This window comes from Camelus dromedarius, chromosome 8, assembly GCF_036321535.1.
Source record: "Camelus dromedarius isolate mCamDro1 chromosome 8, mCamDro1.pat, whole genome shotgun sequence".
In the NCBI taxonomy this organism is placed as follows: domain Eukaryota; kingdom Metazoa; phylum Chordata; class Mammalia; order Artiodactyla; family Camelidae; genus Camelus; species Camelus dromedarius.
Window position 1 is genome coordinate 27501132 of NC_087443.1, and position 21560 is coordinate 27522691.

General features: G+C 42.8%; 2 protein-coding genes across 7 annotated transcripts in view; one reads left to right on the forward strand and one right to left on the reverse strand.

The window, feature by feature from the left end:
• Positions 1 to 1109, reverse strand: part of RPS24 (ribosomal protein S24) — a 55638-nt gene extending 54529 nt beyond the window's left edge. For all 6 annotated transcript variants that reach the window (XM_064488003.1, XM_064488002.1, XM_010984110.3 and 3 more), the window contains exon 1: positions 1011 to 1109. In XM_064488003.1, coding sequence (XP_064344073.1) covers positions 1011 to 1013 — 3 coding nt within the window. In that variant the 5' untranslated portion in view covers positions 1014 to 1109. The remainder of the gene's footprint in view (positions 1 to 1010) is intronic.
• A 614-nt stretch (positions 1110 to 1723) lies between these two features.
• POLR3A (RNA polymerase III subunit A) overlaps positions 1724 to 21560 on the forward strand; it is a 42526-nt gene continuing 22689 nt past the window's right edge. The window contains exons 1-16 of the mRNA XM_064488004.1: positions 1724 to 1945; positions 6203 to 6338; positions 6577 to 6714; positions 7131 to 7302; positions 7417 to 7571; positions 9399 to 9638; positions 9760 to 9922; positions 10101 to 10237; positions 11342 to 11445; positions 12087 to 12228; positions 14476 to 14616; positions 15456 to 15525; positions 15959 to 16086; positions 16234 to 16372; positions 17642 to 17806; positions 20460 to 20632. Of these exons, the coding sequence (XP_064344074.1) occupies positions 1902 to 1945; positions 6203 to 6338; positions 6577 to 6714; positions 7131 to 7302; positions 7417 to 7571; positions 9399 to 9638; positions 9760 to 9922; positions 10101 to 10237; positions 11342 to 11445; positions 12087 to 12228; positions 14476 to 14616; positions 15456 to 15525; positions 15959 to 16086; positions 16234 to 16372; positions 17642 to 17806; positions 20460 to 20632 (2247 nt within the window). The 5' untranslated portion in view covers positions 1724 to 1901. The remainder of the gene's footprint in view (positions 1946 to 6202; positions 6339 to 6576; positions 6715 to 7130; positions 7303 to 7416; positions 7572 to 9398; positions 9639 to 9759; positions 9923 to 10100; positions 10238 to 11341; positions 11446 to 12086; positions 12229 to 14475; positions 14617 to 15455; positions 15526 to 15958; positions 16087 to 16233; positions 16373 to 17641; positions 17807 to 20459; positions 20633 to 21560) is intronic.

A 21560-nucleotide genomic window follows, 5' to 3' on the forward strand; every position in this document is an offset into this window, starting at 1 on the left:
ATTTCTAATCACTAGACTCCGGTAGCACCCTTCCTCCCTAGTTGTGACCAAAAATGTCTCCAGATTTTGTCACCCGTCCCCTGAGGCAAAAATCACCGCCAATTCAGAACCATTTCTCTGGAGTAAAGCTGTAATTCATACAAATTTTAAAGTCACAGCACTGTGTTCCCGCACAAATTTGACCACAAACATTGCGCTACCTACGTGTAAACGACCCTTCTTGAATAACCAACACTACACCTGACGAAAAAACTACATTCCCTTCTGAATGACCCAAAGGCTTATACTCAGTAACTGCTAAGAAACGTTGGCACTCAGCATGCTCACACTAATTAGAAAAATTTTACTAAAAAGAAGTAGAAGAGAGGTTTCTCATGGCAGCGACTGACTGCTAAATTGCAACTACAGTTTGGAAAAAAAAAAGTTCGCTTCAACAGTAATCAATTCTTAAAGAGGAGTCAAAGGGAAAAAAAGAGTCGCAAATGAAGCGGGATTAAAAACGGGTGCTGAACCGTCGAAAGACGGAGCTAACCAGTCATGACAGAGCAAGCCTCAAGGCAACTCCTCTGCCTGGGGCCTCAGTTTCCCCCATGTGAGACAAGATATCTATTTGGCTGAGCATATTCTAGCTTACACATGGGATCGATTTCACTTGTTGCAACTCACCCGGGAGGTGCCGACACCCTCTTCACCTCTTGGACTGACTTCACCGGCAAACCACCTCTCTCTCCTCACCCCACCCCCGACTCAATCCACTAGGCTTCACCGAGCCGACAAACGCAGCAGCCGCTCCCGTAGTCCCCATTCCCTAGACTCTGAAGCCCGGTATAATCGGGTCGACAGTGCAGCCCGGACTCCCCCGCCGGCGGTTCCCGGACCCTCGGCAACCGGCTGCCGCCAGACACGGCCAGGGATGAGCAACCAGGCTTCGGCGGGCCTAGGTGCACACGGTGGGACTTGGGGGACGGAGGATGCCTCCGATATGCGGCGGATGATTCCAGGAGACTCACCATGATGGCAGCAGGTCTTCAAGCAGCCGGGGAGGAAAAGAGGGTTGATTTCTGCCGGCCAATCATATCAACGCTCACGGAAGGACCCCGGGCGACGCGGGTGGGGGCGTGGCCACACCGCGAGGCCGACCGCGCCAATGCCTGATTGAAAGTGCTTGAGACTGAGCATCTTCGCTCTTTGGACACACCCCCGGAGCGTGAACTGGCCAATCCGGAGAGGGAACAGCTTGGGCCGACTAGGTTTACGCAAGCACCTGGCCATTATCTTGAATTGTCTGTACTTAGAATTCCTGCAAACCGGGTTAAGGTTTAAATCGCCTCCCCACCCGCGTTGGAGACTGGTAAAGCTAGAAGGTATCCTTGGAGGTCCTCTGGACCAGCTTCTTCATTTTACTGCTAGGAAAACTGCTGAAACCCTGACTCAAAACCCTTGTTATCTGAAGTACAGAAAACTGACCGTTTTAATTTATTGCTATTATTTTTCTGGGATTCTCTAGTGATTTTCTAATTAAAATTTTTTAAACTATGTAATTTGTTTTTTCTGAAAATCGTAATCCCTACAAAAAGTGAGCTTTTAATAAGTATCCCCTTGATCCAGAAATCTGCGAGTTGTTTAAAGTGGGAGACAGGTATCGGGTCAGTTTCAGGGAGGAGCCGCTAGATGGCAGGGTAGGGAGAAGGCGGAAAGCGACGTTCCGGAAGCCTCTCTTAACAGACGTGCCAGCGAGTAGCGGAAGTGGAGGAGGGCACGTGGGGCGCTCTACGGTGGCCGAAAGGATGCCGCAGATGTGTTAGCAACGAGTCAAGGAGCACCCTCGGGTGGTGTGCGAAGGGTCGCGTTTCTAGTCAACCTCCACGAGTCTCTAGGAGGGAGCCCCAGCAGCCGTCACCATGGTGAAGGAGCAGTTCCGGGAGACGGATGTGGCCAAGAAAATGTAAGATGGAGTAAGAATCCCAAAGGGCGGAGAAACTAGGGATAGAGAGGTGCCAGGTCAGGGTCTTGAGTCTCGAAGGGTCAGAGGTGAGGGTCAGTGGGAAGGGGAGGGTCAGTGGGAAGGGGAGGGTCAGTGGGAAGGGGAGGGCCAGGAATCAATGCAAGTTGTGGGCACAATTCAGGAGTATTAGGTTACGTCGGTGAATATTGATCGGGTAAAGGGCATTTCTGCATCTGGGGAACAGCAGGCCCGAGGTGGTCCCTTGGGCTTGGGCGGAGAAGGTGGGATATGGTGGGAACCTTGGCGATGGGCCTCGCCCTATGGGCCGCGTTCTCCTGATGTCAAACGATGACCCCTTCCAGCGAATTTTGCGTCATTGCAGCGTGGGGCGGGGTCTGGTTTTGTTGCAGAGCCCATGACACGGAGGTATTATTTGCTGACCAAAAGGATGGAGTTGCCAGCCAAAAAGCTGTACTACAGTCAGATGGAAAGCTGTCTGAAAAATGTGGCTGCTATTCTGGGCCTTCTTCAGAGGTTATTTATTAGGCCACTGTCTCTCCTGAGAGTTTCCGTTAAAGAAATAAATCAATAGTTACTGCTGCACACACCTACTGAGGAAAGTACTGTGTGTTGGGCCCAATGATAAGAATTAGAGATATGACATGAGTAAGACCTTACTGCCTAGTCTAGCTGGAGAAGGTAGAGAAGTCAGCGTTGGGTAGGACAAGTGCAAGGACAAGGGTAGGCATAAGGGGTTCTGAGAGCACCAAATGGGAAAGGGGTTCAGGTAGAAGAAAGCAGACCAAACAGTCTTCCTCTAGGAGCATACCGGAGGGAGAAAGGGTAACAATCAGCAGGAAGCAGGAGATTTGAAGTTGTGTTCCGGAGTCATCTTGCAGGCAGTGAGGACTCTCTGAAGGGTTTTAATTAAGCAGGGGGGGGTGTCTTGATGATAGTTTTTCTTCTTGAAGATCTCTTCTGATTCTCAGGGGATGGAATAAAGAGGAAGACCTTGGAGGCCAGGGCAGGGATCCAGGCAGAGGGATAATGGCCTGCACTGGGGTGGTAGAGTCAATGGAAAAGTTGATTTCAGAAGGGATTAGAGAGCGCTTTAATATTCGCATTATAGGGGTCCCAGAAAGAGGACAGAGAGAGAAAGGACCTGAGAAAATTTTTGGAGAGAGAATCGCTGAAACTTCCCCAACTTGGAAAAGGAAATAGTCACCCAAGTCCTGGAAGCGCAGAGGGTACCACACAGAATCAATCCAAAGAGGAACACACCAAGGCACATAGTCATCAAATTGACAACAATCAAGGATAAGGATAAAATATTAAAATTAGCAAGAAAAAAAGCAATGAATAACATACAGGGGAACTCCCATAAGGTTATCAGCTGATTTTTCAGCAGGAACTCTACAGGCGAGAAGGGAGTGGCATTATATATTTAAAGTGTTGCAAGGGGGAAACTTGTAACCCTGAATACTCTATCCAACAAGGCTCTCGTTCAGACTTGATGGAAAAATCAAAAGCTTCACAAATAAACAAAAGCTAAAAGATTTCAGCACCATCAAACCAGCTTTACAACAAATGTTAAAGGACCTTCTCTAGTCATCAGACCACAAGAAAAGAGAACAAAAAGAAGAAAGAGGAAAAAAAGAGAGAGACCCACAAAAGATTACTTTGGCTGTTCAGGGTCTTTTGTGGTTCCTTATAAATTTTAGAATTGTTTGTTCTAGTTCTGTAAGGAATGTCACGAGTATTTTGATGGGGGGTTGCATTGGATCAGTGGATTCCTTTTGTAGTGTGGCCATTCTGATAGTTTTGATTCTTCCAACCCAAGAGCACAAGAAATCTTTCCACTTCTTTGTGTCATTTCAGTTTTCAGAGTATAGGTAGCCTCCTTGGTTAAGTTTATTTCTAGGTATTTTATTGTTTTTGATGTAATGGAAATGTCTCTGCCAGGTATAAAATTCTGGTTTTTGAAGTGAAATTTTTAAAAAAAAAAAAGTGAATGAAGGGCCACAAATGGCAAAATATCCTTTTTTATAGGTGACTTGTGTTCCATTACATATATATACACTGCATCTCCATTATCTGTTCAACTGTTGATGTACACTTAGCATGCTTCCGTATCTTGGCAATTATAAGTAATGTTGCTATTAATAGCAGGGTATATGTCTCTTTTTGAGTTAATTCTTATTTTGTGGTTGGCTTTATTCCTTTGATAACTATGTAAGTTTAAAAAGCTAAAGCTCTAAACGTTCTTAGAAACAATGAACAGTGCATATATGTAAATTAAAAAATATATGTGCAATAAAAAAAAAAGATCTATCAAGCCATGAAAGACATGGAAGAAACTTAAAAGACGTATTACTAAATGAAAGAAGTCAATCTGAAAAGGCTACAAACTATACGATTCCAACCAAATGACATTCTGGGAAAGGCACAGCTACAGAAACAATAAAAAGATCGTGGTTTCCAGGGGTTTGGGGAGAGGGAGGGAGGGAGGGATGGGTAGATGCAGCACAAGGGATTTTTAGGGCAATGAAATTATTCTGTATGATACTATAGTGGTGGCTACATGTCATTATGCATTTGTCAAAGCCCACATAGAATGTACAACATCAAGAGTGAACCCTAATGTGAACTATGGACTTCGGTTGATAATAATGTGCCCATGTGGTTCATTGACTGTACCAAATATGCCACCCTGATTGAGGGATGTTGAGGGTGGGGAGGGCTATGTGGGAACTCTATTTTCTGCTCAATTCTGCTGTAAACCTGAAACTGCTATTAAAAAAAAAAGTCTATTAAAAATTGAGAAGGGATTAGGGTATGAAATTGACAGCACTGGGAGGCATAGGTAAGGGAGAAGCGAGACTGACACACAGCATTTCTTGTTAGGGCAGCTGTGTGGACAGTTGCCATCCACTGGAATGGGGGAACTGAGGGTCTTACCTGGATGAATCCTCCCAGGTGGTCTCTCCATATCCACCCCAGCTGCCCTGCCCTGACCATTTTCAGATGCAATCTGTTCTCACCAAGCAGCCCAAGTGACTGTTAAAATGCAGATTAGATCCCTGACACTGCAACTTGAAATCTTCCAGCAGCTTTCCCTTGTACTAACATTTAAATTCCCTACCAAAGTGAGGAACTGGCCCCTGCATACCTCACTGACTTCGTCTCATGCCATCAGCTTTCTGTGCTCTGGTGTACCAGTTTCCTTTGGTTCTTTGAGAATGCCAAGCTAGTACTGGCCCTGGAACCCTGGTCCTAGTTACTGTCTACTTCCAATGCCTGGCTTCATGATCATCTTGAGGCCGGCTCCCTTTTATTCAGGATTCGGCTGAAATGTCAGTTTAACAGAGAGACTTTCTGACCACACAACATAAAGTAGTGTCCTCAGGCTCTCTCCTGTACTGCTTCACATCATTTTCATTCTCTGTGTCTACTCACTTTGGGGTATCTGTTTATTCTCTGCCTTGTCGTCCTTGAAATTGAGCTCCAGGTTTGCTGGGTCCTTGTCTGTCTTACTCAGTCTGTATCCTCAGCCACTCAGGGTGATGCCTGGCATGTAGTAAACCCCCAGTTTGTTGGGAAAATGAACAAAGGAACAGATTTGAGAAAGGAACTTCTTGGTTCTCTTTTAGATCTGTTGAGTTTGAGGTGCCTGTGTAGCTGTCAAAAAGAGGTATCTGTATAATCTCCAGCTGAGTAGAAGATGCCAACCTACATATCAAGACTAGATAGACATCAGCATATACTCAAGTGACACAATCACTCAGGAATAGTGTGTAGAAAGAAGAGAAGAGGATGAAGGTTGTAACCCTAGGTGGGGAGAGAAGCCAATATTTAAGGAATGGCATTAGAAAAAATCACAAAAGAGGCTTAAGAAACAGCCAGAGAGGGAGGGAAAAAAACTCAAAGCATATACGGTGTTACCAAAGCCATGAGAAGAAACTATTTCAAGGTAAGGGATGGAGGGTTACTGCCAATGCTACAGAGAAGTAAAATGAGAAATTCTTGTTGAATTTAGCAGCAAGCAGGTAGCCTCGACCGGGCGAGCTCCATTCGTTAGATGGTGAAAGTGGAAAGGATTCAGCAGGATGAAGGGAAGTGTAATAATGGGGGAGCAGAGCCTGTAGGGAGTCGGAAGGATAAGGTTGTTTATAGTGTGTCACATGTGTAATTGCCATTTTTGGTAAGTGGTTTTGATGCAACTGTTCCCCTATTTCTTTCCAATCTGTTTTGGAACAGAAGCCACATCTGTTTTGGGATGAAGTCAGCTGAGGAGATGCGCCAGCAGGCACACATCCAGGTTGTGAGTAAGAACCTGTACAGCCAGGACAACAACCATGCCCCATTGCTGTACGGGGTGCTTGACCACAGAATGGTAAGACCCCTGCCCTTCCTGCTTCCGTGTATTTTGACTTGCTGATGAAACTGGTGACTTACCAGATAAGAAGAAGCAAGAGCTTCCTTCCGTCTCCCTCATTCCCCCTGTACATCTCAAGGACCACAGTCCTCTTTGGTCAGTGGGATGTGAGTACCCTGCAGCTTCCCAGGTGATCCTGACTCTGAGTCCCTGTCCAGTGGTCTCCGTTGACTATTGGGTGTGTTTTTATCCACAGGGTACGAGTGAGAAGGACCGTCCTTGTGAAACCTGTGGGAAGAACTTGGCTGACTGTCTGGGCCACTATGGTTACATTGATTTGGAATTGCCGTGTTTTCATGTGGGGTACTTCCGAGCAGTTATAGGCATCTTACAGGTAAGCGTGTATCTGTTTATTTCCAGGGTATTAACTTGAGAGTTAATTGATCCATGGATGTTCAAGTGAGCTTAGGAAATATTATACTAAGCGCATAATATTTTATCTTATAGTAAATTAAATTGCTCAAAGATTCTTTTTCCTTGATTTTCATTGAATGAGTAGTAAGGATGCATTGTAAAAAATAATTCAAGCAATACAGAACAGTATGAAGAAAAAAAAGTTAACAAAACCTTTCCGGCTGGCTGTAACTACAGCCAGTATCCAGCAGAACACGACTTCTTCTATGCATGTCTTCCTGTAGATCCGTGCATGTGGTTAAGTGTTCTGGGCAAGGGGTGGAGGTGGCATTTTACAAAGAAAAGACTTTTTCATCCTCTCTCGTTCTTTTATCTGTTTTGTTTAACTTTTAAAAGATGATCTGTAAAACCTGCTGCCACATCATGCTGTCCCAGGAGGAGAAGAAGCAGTTTCTGGATTATCTAAAGAGGCCTGGCCTGACCTACCTCCAGAAGCGAGGGCTGAAGAAGAAAATCTCTGATAAGTGCCGGAAGAAGAGCACATGCCATCACTGTGGCGCCTTTAACGGTGAGCGGGATGTGCCTCGTCTCTCATCCCGTAGTTCCTGTGACCACATGTCCCAGAGTTTAGCATAACCAAAACCTGATTTTTTTTTCCAACTGTGGTCATTAACTCTTACAGGTACTGTAAAGAAATGTGGGCTACTGAAGATAATTCACGAGAAATACAAGACTAACAAGAAAGTGGTGGATCCGATCGTGTCAAATTTCCTTCAGTCTTTTGAAACTGCCATCGAGCATAACAAAGAAGTCGAGCCTCTGCTGGGCAGGGCGCAGGTGAGCTGGAAAATTCTAGAATTCTCTTGGTTGTAGACTTCTTCCCTGACTGCTTCAGGTGGCAGTGAGGTGCCCATCACTGGGAGACAGGGGCGCAAGGACCCAGACCAGAAAGCCTGTAGTGGGAGTCCTTCCTTCTCCCCAGCTGCGCTGCCATCACCTCCCAGACAGGACTATAGACACTTTGTCTTTTGGCAGTGTTCTAAGGGCGGCAGCTAGCTGTTCAAACATTTCCTTCTTTACTTTCTTTGTTCTTCTTCTCATTGGGTTACGCATAGCAAATTCTGCTTGTAGCATGTAGTCTCAGTCACGTAGTCTGATCCCAAGAACATTTAATAAATAACCAGCAACAAGACACAAGCTGACAATTTTTACCTGTGATCTTTGACCATCTCTGATAACTTACATTATGAGTAAGTTGTTACAGCACAGCACTTCTATTAAGTGAAGTTAATACAAAGACAATGTAAGTTCACTAGGGAAAGTTTAAATATAAAAAAAGAAAAAGAAAAAAGACTATTATTCCACTCGCCTAAAGACAGCCCTGTTAAAACACCTTGGTAAACTCTTTCATTTCCTCTTTTCTGTATAGATGTACATTTTCCCCCAAAATGAGATCATATTGTACACATGCTTATTTCACTTATCAATATTTTGTGAACACCTTTTATGGCAATATCACATTTCTGTAGCCTCTTTTTTAATTGAAATATAGTTGATTTACAATGTTGTATTAGTTTCTGCTCTTCAGCAAAATGATTCAGTTTTCTATATATGCATATTTTTTCGTATCTTTTTCCATTATGGCTTATTACAGAATATTGAATATAGTTCCCTGTGCTATACAGTAGGGCTTTGTTGTTTATCTATTTTATATATAGTAGTTTGTATCTGCTAATCCTAAATTCCTAATTTATCCTTTCCCACTCTCTTTCCCCTTTGGTAACCATAAGTTTCTATTTCTGTGAGTCTGTTTCTGTTTTGTAAACAAGGTCATTCGTATCATATTTTAGGTTCCACATATAGGTAATATATGGTATTTAATCTTTCTCTTTCTGATTTACTTCATTTTAGTATGACAATTTCCAGATCCATCCATGTTGCTGCAAATGGCATTATTTCATTCTTTTTTAATGGCTGAGCAGTATTCCACTGCATATATATACCATGTCTTCTTTATTCAGTCATCTGTCAATGAACATTGCTTCCAGTGCTACTGTGAACACTGGGGTGCATGTGTCTTTTCAAATTAGAGTTTTCTCCAGATATATGCCCAGGAGTGAGATTGCTGGATCATATGGCAATTCTATTTTCAGTTTTTTAAGGATCCTCCATACTATTTTCCACAGTGGCTGCACCAAACTACATTCCCAACAACAGTGTAGGAAGGTTCCCTTTTCTCCATACCTTCTCTAGCACTTGTAATCTGTAGATCTTTTGTTTTTCCCAAAGGCTTCATAGTTTTCCATGTATGGATGTACCATGATTTTATCTAGTCATTAACCTTTTGGGCTGTTTCCAACTTTTCACTATTAAGAACAGCTTTAGTGAACATCCTTGTAGCTGATCCTTTGTTTAATTTTTTAAATCATACTCGTTAGAATAATTATGAGAAGTGGAATTAGTGGCTTAGATTATTGGCATAAAAGGCATGGATGTTTTTAGGGTTCTTGCAACGTAGCGTGTTATTGGAAGTCTCTGTCATCATTTACACATATTCTCAGTGAAGTGGTCGATAGGTTAGAGGGCATGGAGAAGTAAGCCCTTGCCCAGGCTGTCGAAAACCAACATGTATTTGATTCCTTCCTTCCTTCCCTCCTTCCATAGGAAAACTTGAATCCCTTAGTAGTTCTGAATTTATTTAAACGAATCCCAGCTGAAGATGTCCCTTTACTTCTGATGAATCCAGAAGCTGGAAAGCCCTCAGATTTGATTCTCACACGGCTTTTAGTGCCCCCTCTGTGCATCAGACCCTCTGTTGTGAGTGATTTGAAGTCTGGCACCAATGAAGATGATCTGACGATGAAATTGACAGAAATCATCTTTCTAAATGATGTCATTAAAAAGGTCAGTGCTTCTCATTATAATTTCCAAGCTCCAAGTTTTGGAGTATGTCTATGCGGACACTTCTGATGGAGAAAGTCAGGTTGACCAGGCTTGTTTCTGTTTATTCTCTGCTCATTTTTAGCATCGGATATCAGGAGCTAAGACCCAGATGATCATGGAAGACTGGGATTTCCTGCAGCTGCAGTGTGCCCTTTACATTAACAGTGAGCTCTCGGGCATTCCCCTCAACATGGCGCCCAAGAAATGGACCAGAGGCTTTGTCCAGCGCCTGAAGGGAAAACAAGGTACGTTCCAACATGTGCAGGAGACAGTCTACTGCCTTTATTTCATTTTTGGGGGGAACATATGTCCATCTTTTCCAGATCACAGAGATCACAGGCTTTCCTTGGTCTTTCTGGTCATTTACCCCCAAACAGCACACATTGTGCCTTGGAGACCTATGATATATTTTTATTTATTCAGGTCGATTTAGAGGCAATCTCTCAGGAAAGAGAGTGGATTTTTCTGGCAGAACAGTCATCTCACCTGACCCCAACCTCCGAATTGATGAGGTAGCTGTGCCAGTTCACGTGGCCAAAATTCTAACTTTTCCTGAGAAGGTAAGTACATTAAGTTGCTCAGTATTTTGCTTTGAATTCAGTCTTTGATGTTGCATTTTGAGATTATAAACGACTGACAGTGAAAAATTCCCAGTAACCCACCCAGCCCGCAGTCTGGCATGTGCGCGTTTCTCTCTCCAGTTTGTTTCATACAAACATCACCGCGTATGACGTCTGCAACACAGACAGCCACAGCTGTGTCTGCCCTTGTGTGTGTAGCCTCAGATACACATTAAACATACAAGTTTGCAATTTTGTTTTCCAAATAATGTATTTGACATCTTTCTGTAGTTTGTATCTCATGTGTTAAAGTAACTAAATTGTAAACACCACACCCAGTTAATTTTCTTGGGATGAATTATTACTTTTAAAGCCTTAGAGTCACTGAGCCAAAGACGTGAATGGTTTATAGGGCTACAAGTGTATACCCAGCAGGGCTGTACCACTTTACCCTCAGTTCATACCATCGCTGGTATGAAATGGTATCTATGGTACTTTGTTTTTTAACTAAGCTGTAAATAATGGCAAGGCCTGATAACAGGAGGATGTTGATTGGCTTTGCCCTTAATATTCATAATTGGCCCAAATCATAGATGCTTCTGGTTCAGTTTCTGTAAAGTGCCCTTGTTGAGCTACTAATGGTCCAGAGTTTTCTTGTCTGAGATGGTGTCTCACAGTTGTCCAAGAGGCTGGAGAACATGGCAATTCAGACCAGGGCCTCCGGTGCTGGTGTCACCACTCTTAAACCTTAGAAGCCTATGGTAAATCCTTGCAGTTGAAGTTACCACCTGTTTTTAGGATCACAGAATATGCTGGAAGGTCCCTACAGATCAGTCCAGCTGACTCGTTTTACTGATGGGGAAACCAAAGGCCAGTAAAGAACTTGGCCCTGTCACCCAGCAAGTGAGTGACCGAGTTCACACCTGAACCTGGTGCCATTCCATTGCTGTCGTTATGTTCAAGACCCTAGCAGCAGGGTGCCCAGGGGTGCCTCTCTTTCTCCTAGAATGACCCAAGGAAAGTAAAGATTGAGACCCAGTTCCGTGTAGTGTGCTAGCTTAAAAAACCTAACAATATCTCATTGTGTTTATTTCACTCCTGCAGGTGAACAAAGCAAACATCAACTTTTTGAGGAAACTGGTTCGAAATGGCCCTGAAGTTCACCCAGGAGCCAATTTCATTCAGCAGAGACACACACACATGAAAAGGTAATGCTTTCATAGTATCATTGGCTATAACTACCTTTGCATGACCAAGTTTACTGTTGCCACACTCAGCCACAGAAAACAGTCCACAGTACAATCGCGATATTTTAGCATGTGGAAATTACCTATCAGAAATTGTAGGTACGTTGTTTACTCTGTTTGCTTGTTGACTATTCACAGTGTTCATTTGTTCTTTAGTGTTTGATGTTATTGGACCTATGTGGACGAAACTCATTGGGACATGAAAGCAGGTCATTTTCTGTGTCACCTGGGTGCTCTGAGGTCACCTAGGTGTGCTCATAACCCAGGAGGCACTCATTTTGCCAGTTCTGGCTTTCCACAGCCAGATGCACTGATCACCAGTGCCTTTTTATTTCATGAGATTAAAACAGCAACAGGGCCGCGTGGGAGAAGCTGGTTCTCTATTTCTGTGATTCCAAGACATACTTTTTTTCGTATTTCAACATTTCTAAAAGTAAGATATATTTTACAATCAATTTGTCGTAGTTTAATTGCTGGCATATGGAGGCATCTTAAATTCAATGAAATGTCATCATTTCAGAGACTGAATCCTGATATGAAGAGGGAGACACTTGCTGAGGAAACTTTGTTCTCACAGACCACATCTCTTATTGTATGTTAAGGTTTTTGAAATACGGAAACAGGGAAAAGATGGCTCAGGAGCTCAAGTACGGGGACATCGTGGAGAGACACCTGATAGATGGAGATGTGGTCCTGTTCAATCGGCAGCCCTCGCTGCACAAACTGAGCATCATGGCACATCTGGTGAGTACAAGACTGGTTTGTATTTTCTGCATGTGCTGTACTAAGTTCCAAACTTCTAAAATTTAAATTGCCAGTAATCACAGATTTTCATCACTTTTTGTTTTCCTCTTCTCTCACTTTTTAGTTTGAGTGAAACTCCTAAGTTTCAAGCTTCCCTTCAATGTTTTTAATATTTATAACTTACTAGTCATGCAACAGTAAAACAGGAACTAATTGAAAGTTATTTTGAAAGTGGCTACTGTGATTTCACTTGCAACAAAATATATACATATACATGTGCCCACAAACTTAGGTAAAGTAGATACAGCAGAAAGTTGGCTTGTTTTAACGTAGCATGTTAACTAAGGACCTAAAATGCTTACAGGATTTCTCTTTGCAGCAGTTCTCCAACTAAGACCTTAAACCATATTTTGGGGGGTGGTTTAGTTTTTGCAGCAGCAGCAGTTTCTTTTTCTGGAGATTTAAAATGGAAACAAGATGCAACTTAATTTGTTAAATATTCATAAATTCTCCTATCTGCAAAGCCATTAAATCCCTGAGCATTTGCAGACAGACTCCTAAGGTAGTGTTTTTGTAGATTTTTTTTTCCAGTAGCTTATAAAAACATTACATCAGTCCTTTTGCTCAGTGGTGGAAATACCAAAGAAGCAGTTCATGATTATGGAGTTATTATTATGGAGATGTAGGAGGCGAACAAAAGCCTTCCCTTGCTGGAAACTTTTGATTAGCTCTGGGGCATTTTAACATAGAAATATTTTTGCTTGAAAATCTTCAGATATATCCAAAAGTAGAAAGAATTTGGTGATGAACTCACACATTCCCATCCTCTGTATTTTCGGTCATTTTCAAGAATGTGCCACACTTTTTTTCCTCTCTTTTTCCTTTGATGAACTCATGTCTTTTTTCTGTGTGTGTTCAGTTTACTTCTGTAAGACACACATAACTGTCACGCCTCACAGTGAAGTCATTCCTCGGTGTTGTCTGGTACCCCATCCATAGTGAGGTTCACCCAGGTATCTCAAAAGACTTTTTGCAGCTAGTTTGTTCAAAGCAGGATGCAAAGTGTCTACACATTACATTTAGTTGATACATGTATTAAGCCTCTATCTAATCTAGGACTGTCCCCCCTCCTTTTAATTTCAGTGTCATTGTTGAAAAAACAAGGTCATTTTTCCTGAAAAATGTCACATGTTCTCTGTCTGCCTGTGTGTGGCGCTAAGGATTCCTTCATGCTTCCTCTTATTTCTGTAAACTGGAAATTAACTTTCAAAGCACAATCAGATTCAGGTTCAACTTTCTGGCCAAAATACCTCATAGGTGGTGCTGGCTACTTCCTCTCGCCGTATTTGAGGAAACACGTTGTCTGGCTGGCCCACTCTTAGGTATGCTAAGGAGGTTAGGGATTCAGATGCTTCAGCCTGGGGCCTCTCTTGAAAAGTTCCTCATCCTTTTCTCTGATGGTCTCATTCTCCATTTATGATCATTGCCTATATATTATTTTATTGGGATTGCAAAATGGTGATTTTTCTATCATTTCTTTCACTTTTAATACCTACCATTCTTGTAATGAACAATTCTCCCTTGTTAATTATGACTTATTTACTTACCCAAAAATAGAATTTGTAAAAGAAAGGCAGCATTAATGTCTATTATTTTTCCTTTTTTGTCAGTTTAGGGGATTAAAAAGTTGGTGCTCAGTTTCTTCAAACTAGATTGGTTTGTGGTTTTTGTTTTGTTTTGGCTTTCCCTTTTTTCAACATCATCATAAACTCGTGGGTTTTTATCTAGTCAGTGTGTTTTAATTAACTTCTGCCATTAATCTTTTGATAGCAAACTGTGACAGCGTTGACCAGTGGGAACCCCTTTCTCATGGCTCCTGTGTTGATGTTTGCCTCATAGTATTAAAACAAATTTATTGCATTGTTTTGATCTGATAAAGCTATTTGAATGAGTCTACAAGTGACATATCACTTGCCAGAACATATTAGACATTTACTTTCTTAATCTAAAGTGTCCAATTCTCCCGGAAGCCTTTTTTTTTTCCTGCTCTTGAAAAGGTTTTTTTTTTTTTCCTATCAAGGGCCTATATTTATTGAATTTACATATTTATAAGAAACAGAACACGTGGTGTAGATTTTAGCCAGTTGACTGTAAGATCAGGAAGACATTTTTTAATGTTGTAACTAAAAAGCTTTTGGATAAATGACTTAAGTCCTCCTGTTTTGTTTTTTGTTTTGTATTCCACAGGCCAGGGTCAAGCCCCACCGGACCTTCAGATTTAACGAATGTGTCTGTACACCCTACAATGCAGATTTTGATGGTGACGAAATGAACCTTCATCTTCCTCAAACAGAGGAAGCTAAAGCGGAGGCCCTTGTTCTGATGGGGGTATGTAGGGTGGTGCAGCCCAGTACCTGAGTAACAGCTCCTTAAAAGGAGGGGAAGGAAACGTGTCCTGTTTGAAAACACCCTACAGTATGTTAGGGAGTTAGTTCCTCTGGGAGGCAGGGAACTGAGCAGAGTGGGTGTCTTCGGCCCTGTCATGGGCTCCTAGGAGAAAATAGACACATGAGCGCCAGTTGTGAAAAGGTAAGATCAGGGTGTAGCAGAAACTTGGGTGTTGGGTATCATGGTCAGTTACTTCTCAGTTTAAAAAAAAATTGAGCAAATGCTACACTTTGATGCACAGAATCTTCTTTAAATTGGTTAATTATGCACTGAGCAAGAAGCACCCATTTTTGCCAAGGTATGCACTTGTTACATTTTAATTCTTAATGTCTTTGGAGAAATTTGACTGTTCTGCTGTCACTATGGAGAGAGTGGGATTGATTGACTTCAAAGATAACACAGTGCTACTCATCATTCATAGCAGTAAATTTCCTTTGGAGGAGAGCACTTGTTAATAACAATAACGTCTTACACCTATAGGGTTCTTTATAGGAACCCAAAACAACTTCACTCAGAATTTGAGTGTTGGTACGAACCTCTAAGGTCAGTCTTGCTGGTATCTTTCCTCTCCCCTTGACAGGAGAGGGAAGAGCTGGACTGAGATGAAGGAGCCGGAAGTGAGTGACAAAGCTGGGATTGAGGACCCCTGGCTTCCAGTTCTCAGCCTCATCTTCCTGCTACTCTTTATTCATAGCAATTCAGAATCTTTGTGGGCCGATCTTTGGGGCTGTATCAAGCATCCAAGAATGGCTAACTTACTGTGTTCATTTTTCCTTCAGACTAAAGCAAATCTTGTCACCCCAAGGAACGGAGAACCACTAATTGCTGCTATTCAGGATTTTCTGACAGGTGGGCTATAGAATTCACTTGAAAAGAGACTGTGGAACAGGAAGATTCTCATTCTCTGTGATTCATGTGGTGGCTTGAAAAGCTGTTTAATTGCCTGTGTTTAATTCTGTTGTTTACTGACTGGGATTGTGGACCTACTTGAGACACTTTGTATTGGCTGCTTGTTCACTGAACCAGCAAGCATTTAGTGAGCTCCTTCCGTACATGAGACATTTTTATTTTTCTAAATGCTGGATATACAGCAATGAGTGAAACAAGGTCCCTTTCCTGGTGGAGCTTGGATTCTCGTTGGAAGAGAGAGCCAATAAGTGGCTGTATGTTTTACCTCACTCTCCCAGTAATAGTTCACATTTATTTTAAAATTGAAACCTTGTGACTTTTCTCACAATTGTATTCCTCTTCTTTGTTTTGTATTGTTTCTTAATGTTCTCAGGTGCCTATCTCCTCACTCTTAAGGACACTTTCTTTGACCGAGCCAAGGCTTGCCAAATCATCGCTTCAATATTGGTGGGCAAGGATGAGAAAATTAAAGTCCGCCTCCCGCCCCCTACAATATTAAAGGTTTGTACGCCAGCTGTGTGTGTGACTGTACGGATGTCCTGATGCCGGGTTGGCGGGTGATCCCTGGACCGTCTTGCCTCATTTGTGTGAAGGGCGGTTGAGGCCAGGCTCAGCCAGCTGATGCTCTGGCTTCCTTCCCTCCTTCAGCCTGTCACCTTGTGGACGGGAAAGCAGATCTTCAGTGTCATCCTCAGACCCAGCGATGACAATCCAGTGAGAGCCAACCTCCGAACCAAGGGCAAGCAGTACTGTGGCAAAGGAGAAGATCTCTGTGTCAATGATTCCTGTGAGTTCAAACAACAGGGTGGGGCTAAGAGGTCAGGAGAGCAAGTGGCTAATAGTTGCCATCACTTAGTCCGGAAATCCCATGTTTCCCTAAGGCCTTAGGCAGGAGCTTTGTTTTTCAGGGAAATGCATCTGGTATTTCTCTAAAAGGTAAAGATCATATAGACACATGATCAACCCAGTGATTAGAATGTTCTCTCCAAATGTGTTTTGTCTTAAGTGACTTGTTTCTGTCAATTAACGCAAATCCTTTTATTCTACCCTTTTTTGTTGTTTTTTGCCATACAAGAGTCTCATTATTTAAGGCATATAATTTATTCTTTTATGTCCAAAAATGTGTTCATTGTCTAAAAGTAGGACTAAAATGTATAACTGAAAAGACTGTAATCTTTTTTGCCTGCCTCACCTGGTCAGTAGGTTTTTTGATACCATGAAGATCAAATGTGAGAGGATTTAATTGCAAGCCATCTGTGTCACCTAGACTGGTTCAACCCAAAGTCTGATCCACAGACCAGTGCATTCAGGCAGCATTGACTGTCTAGATACTGGCTTTAACAGGCAGTTCCCCAGCTGGCTGCTTTAAGTGGCACTGATTAGACTGGGTTTTGCTAGCAAGGCCTTGTCACCAGAAGTGGATCTGCAGGACTCTGTACTGAAGAACTGAACTGCAGAGTCTCTCTGAAGGTCGGGATTTTCTGCTGTCTCATGTTGAAGAATAAATGTTTTGAAGAGCACCAATTTTTCCCAGGTCTATAACCATTCTTTTGAAAATAACACTCTGGTCTTTTAGGTATTTTGGCTTCTTGTTTTAGACTGGGTTCCATTTCTTTCTAGATACAAATTTCATTTTGTTCTTGTTTAGGCTATTTGTGATGGTACCATTGTTAGTTTTCAATATCTTAGGTGTGTGACAAAGTGCTTTATAAACAGCGGTGTGTGTACATGATTGAATTGATGCTCAAAATATCCCCATGACATAAAGACGGCAAGAGCTTGGTACTGTCATCCACAGTTCACAGATAAGGGGGGTCAACTAGCACACTTCACAGTTAGGACTAGAGAGTAACTAACTAGACCTTTCATGCTTTTCAAAGGTTTTTAGGTTTCTCTTTTTTCTTTCCTCAAAAAAAAAGTTTTTTAAGATAATTTCTGTTTGCTCTGCTTTAACTTTTAATACAGGAACAAATTTTCTCAACTGCCTCAAGTTGATTTCAGAATGAGGCAAAGTAATAATTGTTTGTGTAAGTGCATAATCATTGTTTCCTTCCAGACGTTACCATCCAGAACAGCGAGTTGATGAGTGGCAGCATGGACAAAGGAACCCTGGGATCAGGATCCAAGAACAATATTTTTTATATTTTGCTACGAGACTGGGGGCAGAACGAAGCTGCCGATGCAATGTCACGGCTTGCCAGGCTGGCTCCCGTCTACCTCTGTGAGTATCAGCCTCCTCGTTTTGTGGCTGTAAGTTGTTGGGGTTTAGGGGTTTATTTTACTGTTGTTTCATCCCCCCACCCCACACACATACCCACACAAAGAAAAGGATACTTGTCCCAGGCTAAGCCATTTATGCTTTTCTTAATGAAATGAATTCTATACTGACTAGTTTGGCTACAGATTTGAATTTGCTTTTCCGTGCTCGGCTCAAAAGCTACAGTAGCTCCCTAATGCCTGTCAGATAGAGTTGTTGCATAAAAGGCCCTTCATGAGCTGCTTCCAAGGTACCTACCTGTGCACGGCTGTCATCTCTGGGATGATTCAGCTCTACCAGGTTACTCAGTATTGTCCTACTGTGTCACACTGTTCTGTTTCCTTTGCTTGCTTGTGCTTGGAGCATGCCACGGGTCAGATTTTCTGTATGCCCCTGAACATCTTTAGTCCACTCTTACACTTGACTCTGGCTGGATTTGAGAGTCTTTGTTATTTCTGGCATCCTGAAAGCTCACAATGATGCAACCTTGGGATGGGTCTTTTATCATTCATTGCCCTGAGCATTCTGTTCTAGGTAAGCTCTCTTAATCTGCAACATGTGTCCCTCAGTTCTGGATTTTTTATTATTATTATTCTTTTCTCTCCTTTGCTTTCTCTGTTCTTTTTGGAATTTCTGTTAATTGCCTAAAAGAGTTCTTGGATTGATTCTCTGATTTTCTTATCTTCTTTACACTGTTGTCCATTTCTTTGTTTCTGAATTCACTTTTAACAGTTCTAGTGACTTTTTTTAATTTTTGCTATCATATCTTTAGTTTCTAACCATTGTTTTTATTTACAGGCAGTTCTTCTTTCTTCCTTCCTTCCCTCCTATCCTTCATCCCCAGATACATCTTCTCTATCACTGTGAGAGAATATTACTCAGTTTTATTTGTTCCCTGAGTTATCTCTTTCTTTTAAGTTTGTTTATTTCTGTTTGTTTGTTGTCTTCTGTCTTTCATGGTAGAGACTTTCCTCAAATGTCTGGTGGTCCCTGGTTGTCATTCCTATTGTAGGAGTGAAGCACTAAAGCCCTGATTGGAAATGGAGCTCACTGGTCAACGGACCTCTCAGTTCCTTGATTGAGCTGGACACCCGCTTTTTTATTGAGCTACCAAATATCCCCATCAGTTACACTTTTCTCTAGGCAGACTTGGTTTCTCCAGAGACATACCTTCTAATCTCAGTCTCCTTCCCAAAGGTAGAGACCTGGCTGCTGCAATTCTGGGGGCTGGACCGGGAATGGGGCTAAGGGATCTCAGCCATGGAATATGCCCTGATTTTCAGTCATCCCCGCCCGTCTACGCCTAGTGCTTCCCTACCCCGCAAATCCAGAGGCTGTCTGCTTCCACTCCTGGGGAGTAAACTCCCATCTCCCACGGGAGTCAGGGCCTGGTGCCTGTTTCTCAGATAGGCAGGCCTCAGAGACATCACAGCTTTGGTTCCAGACCACCACAATAAAGCGAAAATCACAGTCAGGCAAGTCACATGAAGTTTTTGGTTTTCCAGTGCATGTAAAAGTTATGTTTACACTACACTGTAGTCTGTTAAGTGTGCAATAGCATTGTGTCTTAAAAAACGATGTGCATACCTTAATTAAAATTACTTCATAGCTAAAAAATGCTGATCATCTGAGCCTTCAGTGAGTCCTAGTAGTAACATCAGATACCACTGATCACAGATCACTGGAACAAATACAATAGTGAAAAAGTTTGAAATATTGTGTCCAAAATTTGACACAGGCACAGAGTAACCAAATGCTTTTGGAAACATGGTGCTGATAGACTTGCTCAACACAAGGTTGCCACAGACCTTCAATAATGTAGAAAATGCAGTCTCTGTGAAGTACAGTAAAACGAGGTGTGCTGGTACAAACTTTCCACCAGGGTTCCCTGTCTCTGGTACATACATCATCTCCAGCAGAACCTAAGGATTTCGTCTCTGAGACTTTCTAGGCTCAGGGGCCCTCCTTTCCACAGCCACTTTTGGGCATCCCCTTCCCCACCTTACTAAGCCAGGCACCTCCCATCCACCCACTTGCTACAGATATTAGGGTTAGGATTATTGATGATGTATAGTTCAATCAAAGGTGAAGTTTACACTTGTCTCTTATTCTCTGTATTTTTTAATGATTTCTGAAAAGAGAATCTGGGCAGAGAGGTCTCTGCAATGCTCTAAGAACTACCAGTCAGTTGGCTCACTTCCATGACTGGCTTTCTCAGATTCTCTTTAGTATTTGGTGGTGGTCTGCTTTATGTCCAGTTAGCTGAAACATCATTGTACTCCCCGCTAGGTTGTGAGGTCTCCGAGAGGAGCCAGTGAGTCTTAGTCGTTTTTGTGTAACTGCCTATAAACTGATACAGGAAGGTTTTTGGGAGGGATGGGGCAAGGTAATTAGGTTTATTTGTTTATTTATTTTCTAGAGGAGGCACTAGGGATTGAACCCAGGACCCCTTGCATGCTAAGCATGTGCTCTACCACTGAGCTATACCCTCCCCTAGGAAGTTTTTATTTAATTGCTTTGTGACAGAGTCTCTGAAGGTATAAACTTGGTTCCATGCAGTGGGTTGACTAAGGTCTTTGGCTCTCTCTTCCTGCTTCACCTGCCAACTTTTCTACAGCTAACCGTGGGTTCTCAATTGGAATTGGTGACGTCACGCCTGGCCAGGGACTGCTGAAGGCGAAGTACGAGCTGCTGAACGCTGGCTATAAAAAATGTGATGAGTACATCGAAGCCCTGAACACGGGCAAGCTGCAGCAGCAGCCAGGCTGCACTGCTGAGGAGACCCTAGAGGTGAGCCTGGCTCTTCGTGTCAGTTTAGCCACCTCATCGCTGGGTGGCGCTGCAGGCCGTGAAGACAAGGCAGCAGAGGGACGTGGGAAGGAAAGGCAGCGTCCCATCTCTGCCCTACACTGCCTATGTGTGTTCTCATTTGTCTAGTGAGGAGAGGGCCTCCCATCAAATCTGTTGCATCCCTTCCGAGTTTCACATTCTGGGTGGTGAGAACACGGCCATCTGTTCATCCAGGCACACGGGGCCACTCTTGTTCCAGCGTCACACTTGGGCCCTATCTGTAGCCGGTACTTCAGTGCCTCTGCCCTTTCTGTTTCCATCATCATCCGACTAGAGACTGACACCGCAGCTCTTTGAATGAAGAGTCTTTGAAAGAGACTCGGTTAATTCATGTCTGAGAGTCACATACCGGCCTGCTGCCCCCTCACATCTGAAGCTAGGCTAGCTGAGAACTGGACCCGCACATGCCAGAGTCAGAATCACCTGCAGCTTCTGAGAGCCCTGTGTTTTCCCTGAAGCAGTCCAGGTCAGCAGTCTGATTGTACCAGGGAGCTGCCTGGCTCTCTTCTGCCTCCCCGGTATCCTGGGGCTCAGAGCTTTAACTCTGAGTTAAAGCTTCTTAAGAATGGAAGACAGGCTTTGAGCAATAAGAAATTTTCTGACGAACTGAACTTTCTAAAGCAAAGAGAAAGCAGAGTTGTGTGAGGTGTTCACAATGAGCTCATTCTTAATCTCACTATATCTTAAAGAGAAAAAGAGAGAGAGAGAAAGAAATGGATGTTTCTCACCTAGAATATTACTTGAGGCCTCGACTGTACTCATTTTTAATGGAACCTTGTCCCCTACCTGATTCAGCCTCCTAAGTTGTGGAATGACAATCTGGATGAGCTCATGGACTAGAATATTCCTATAGAGTCACCTCATCACA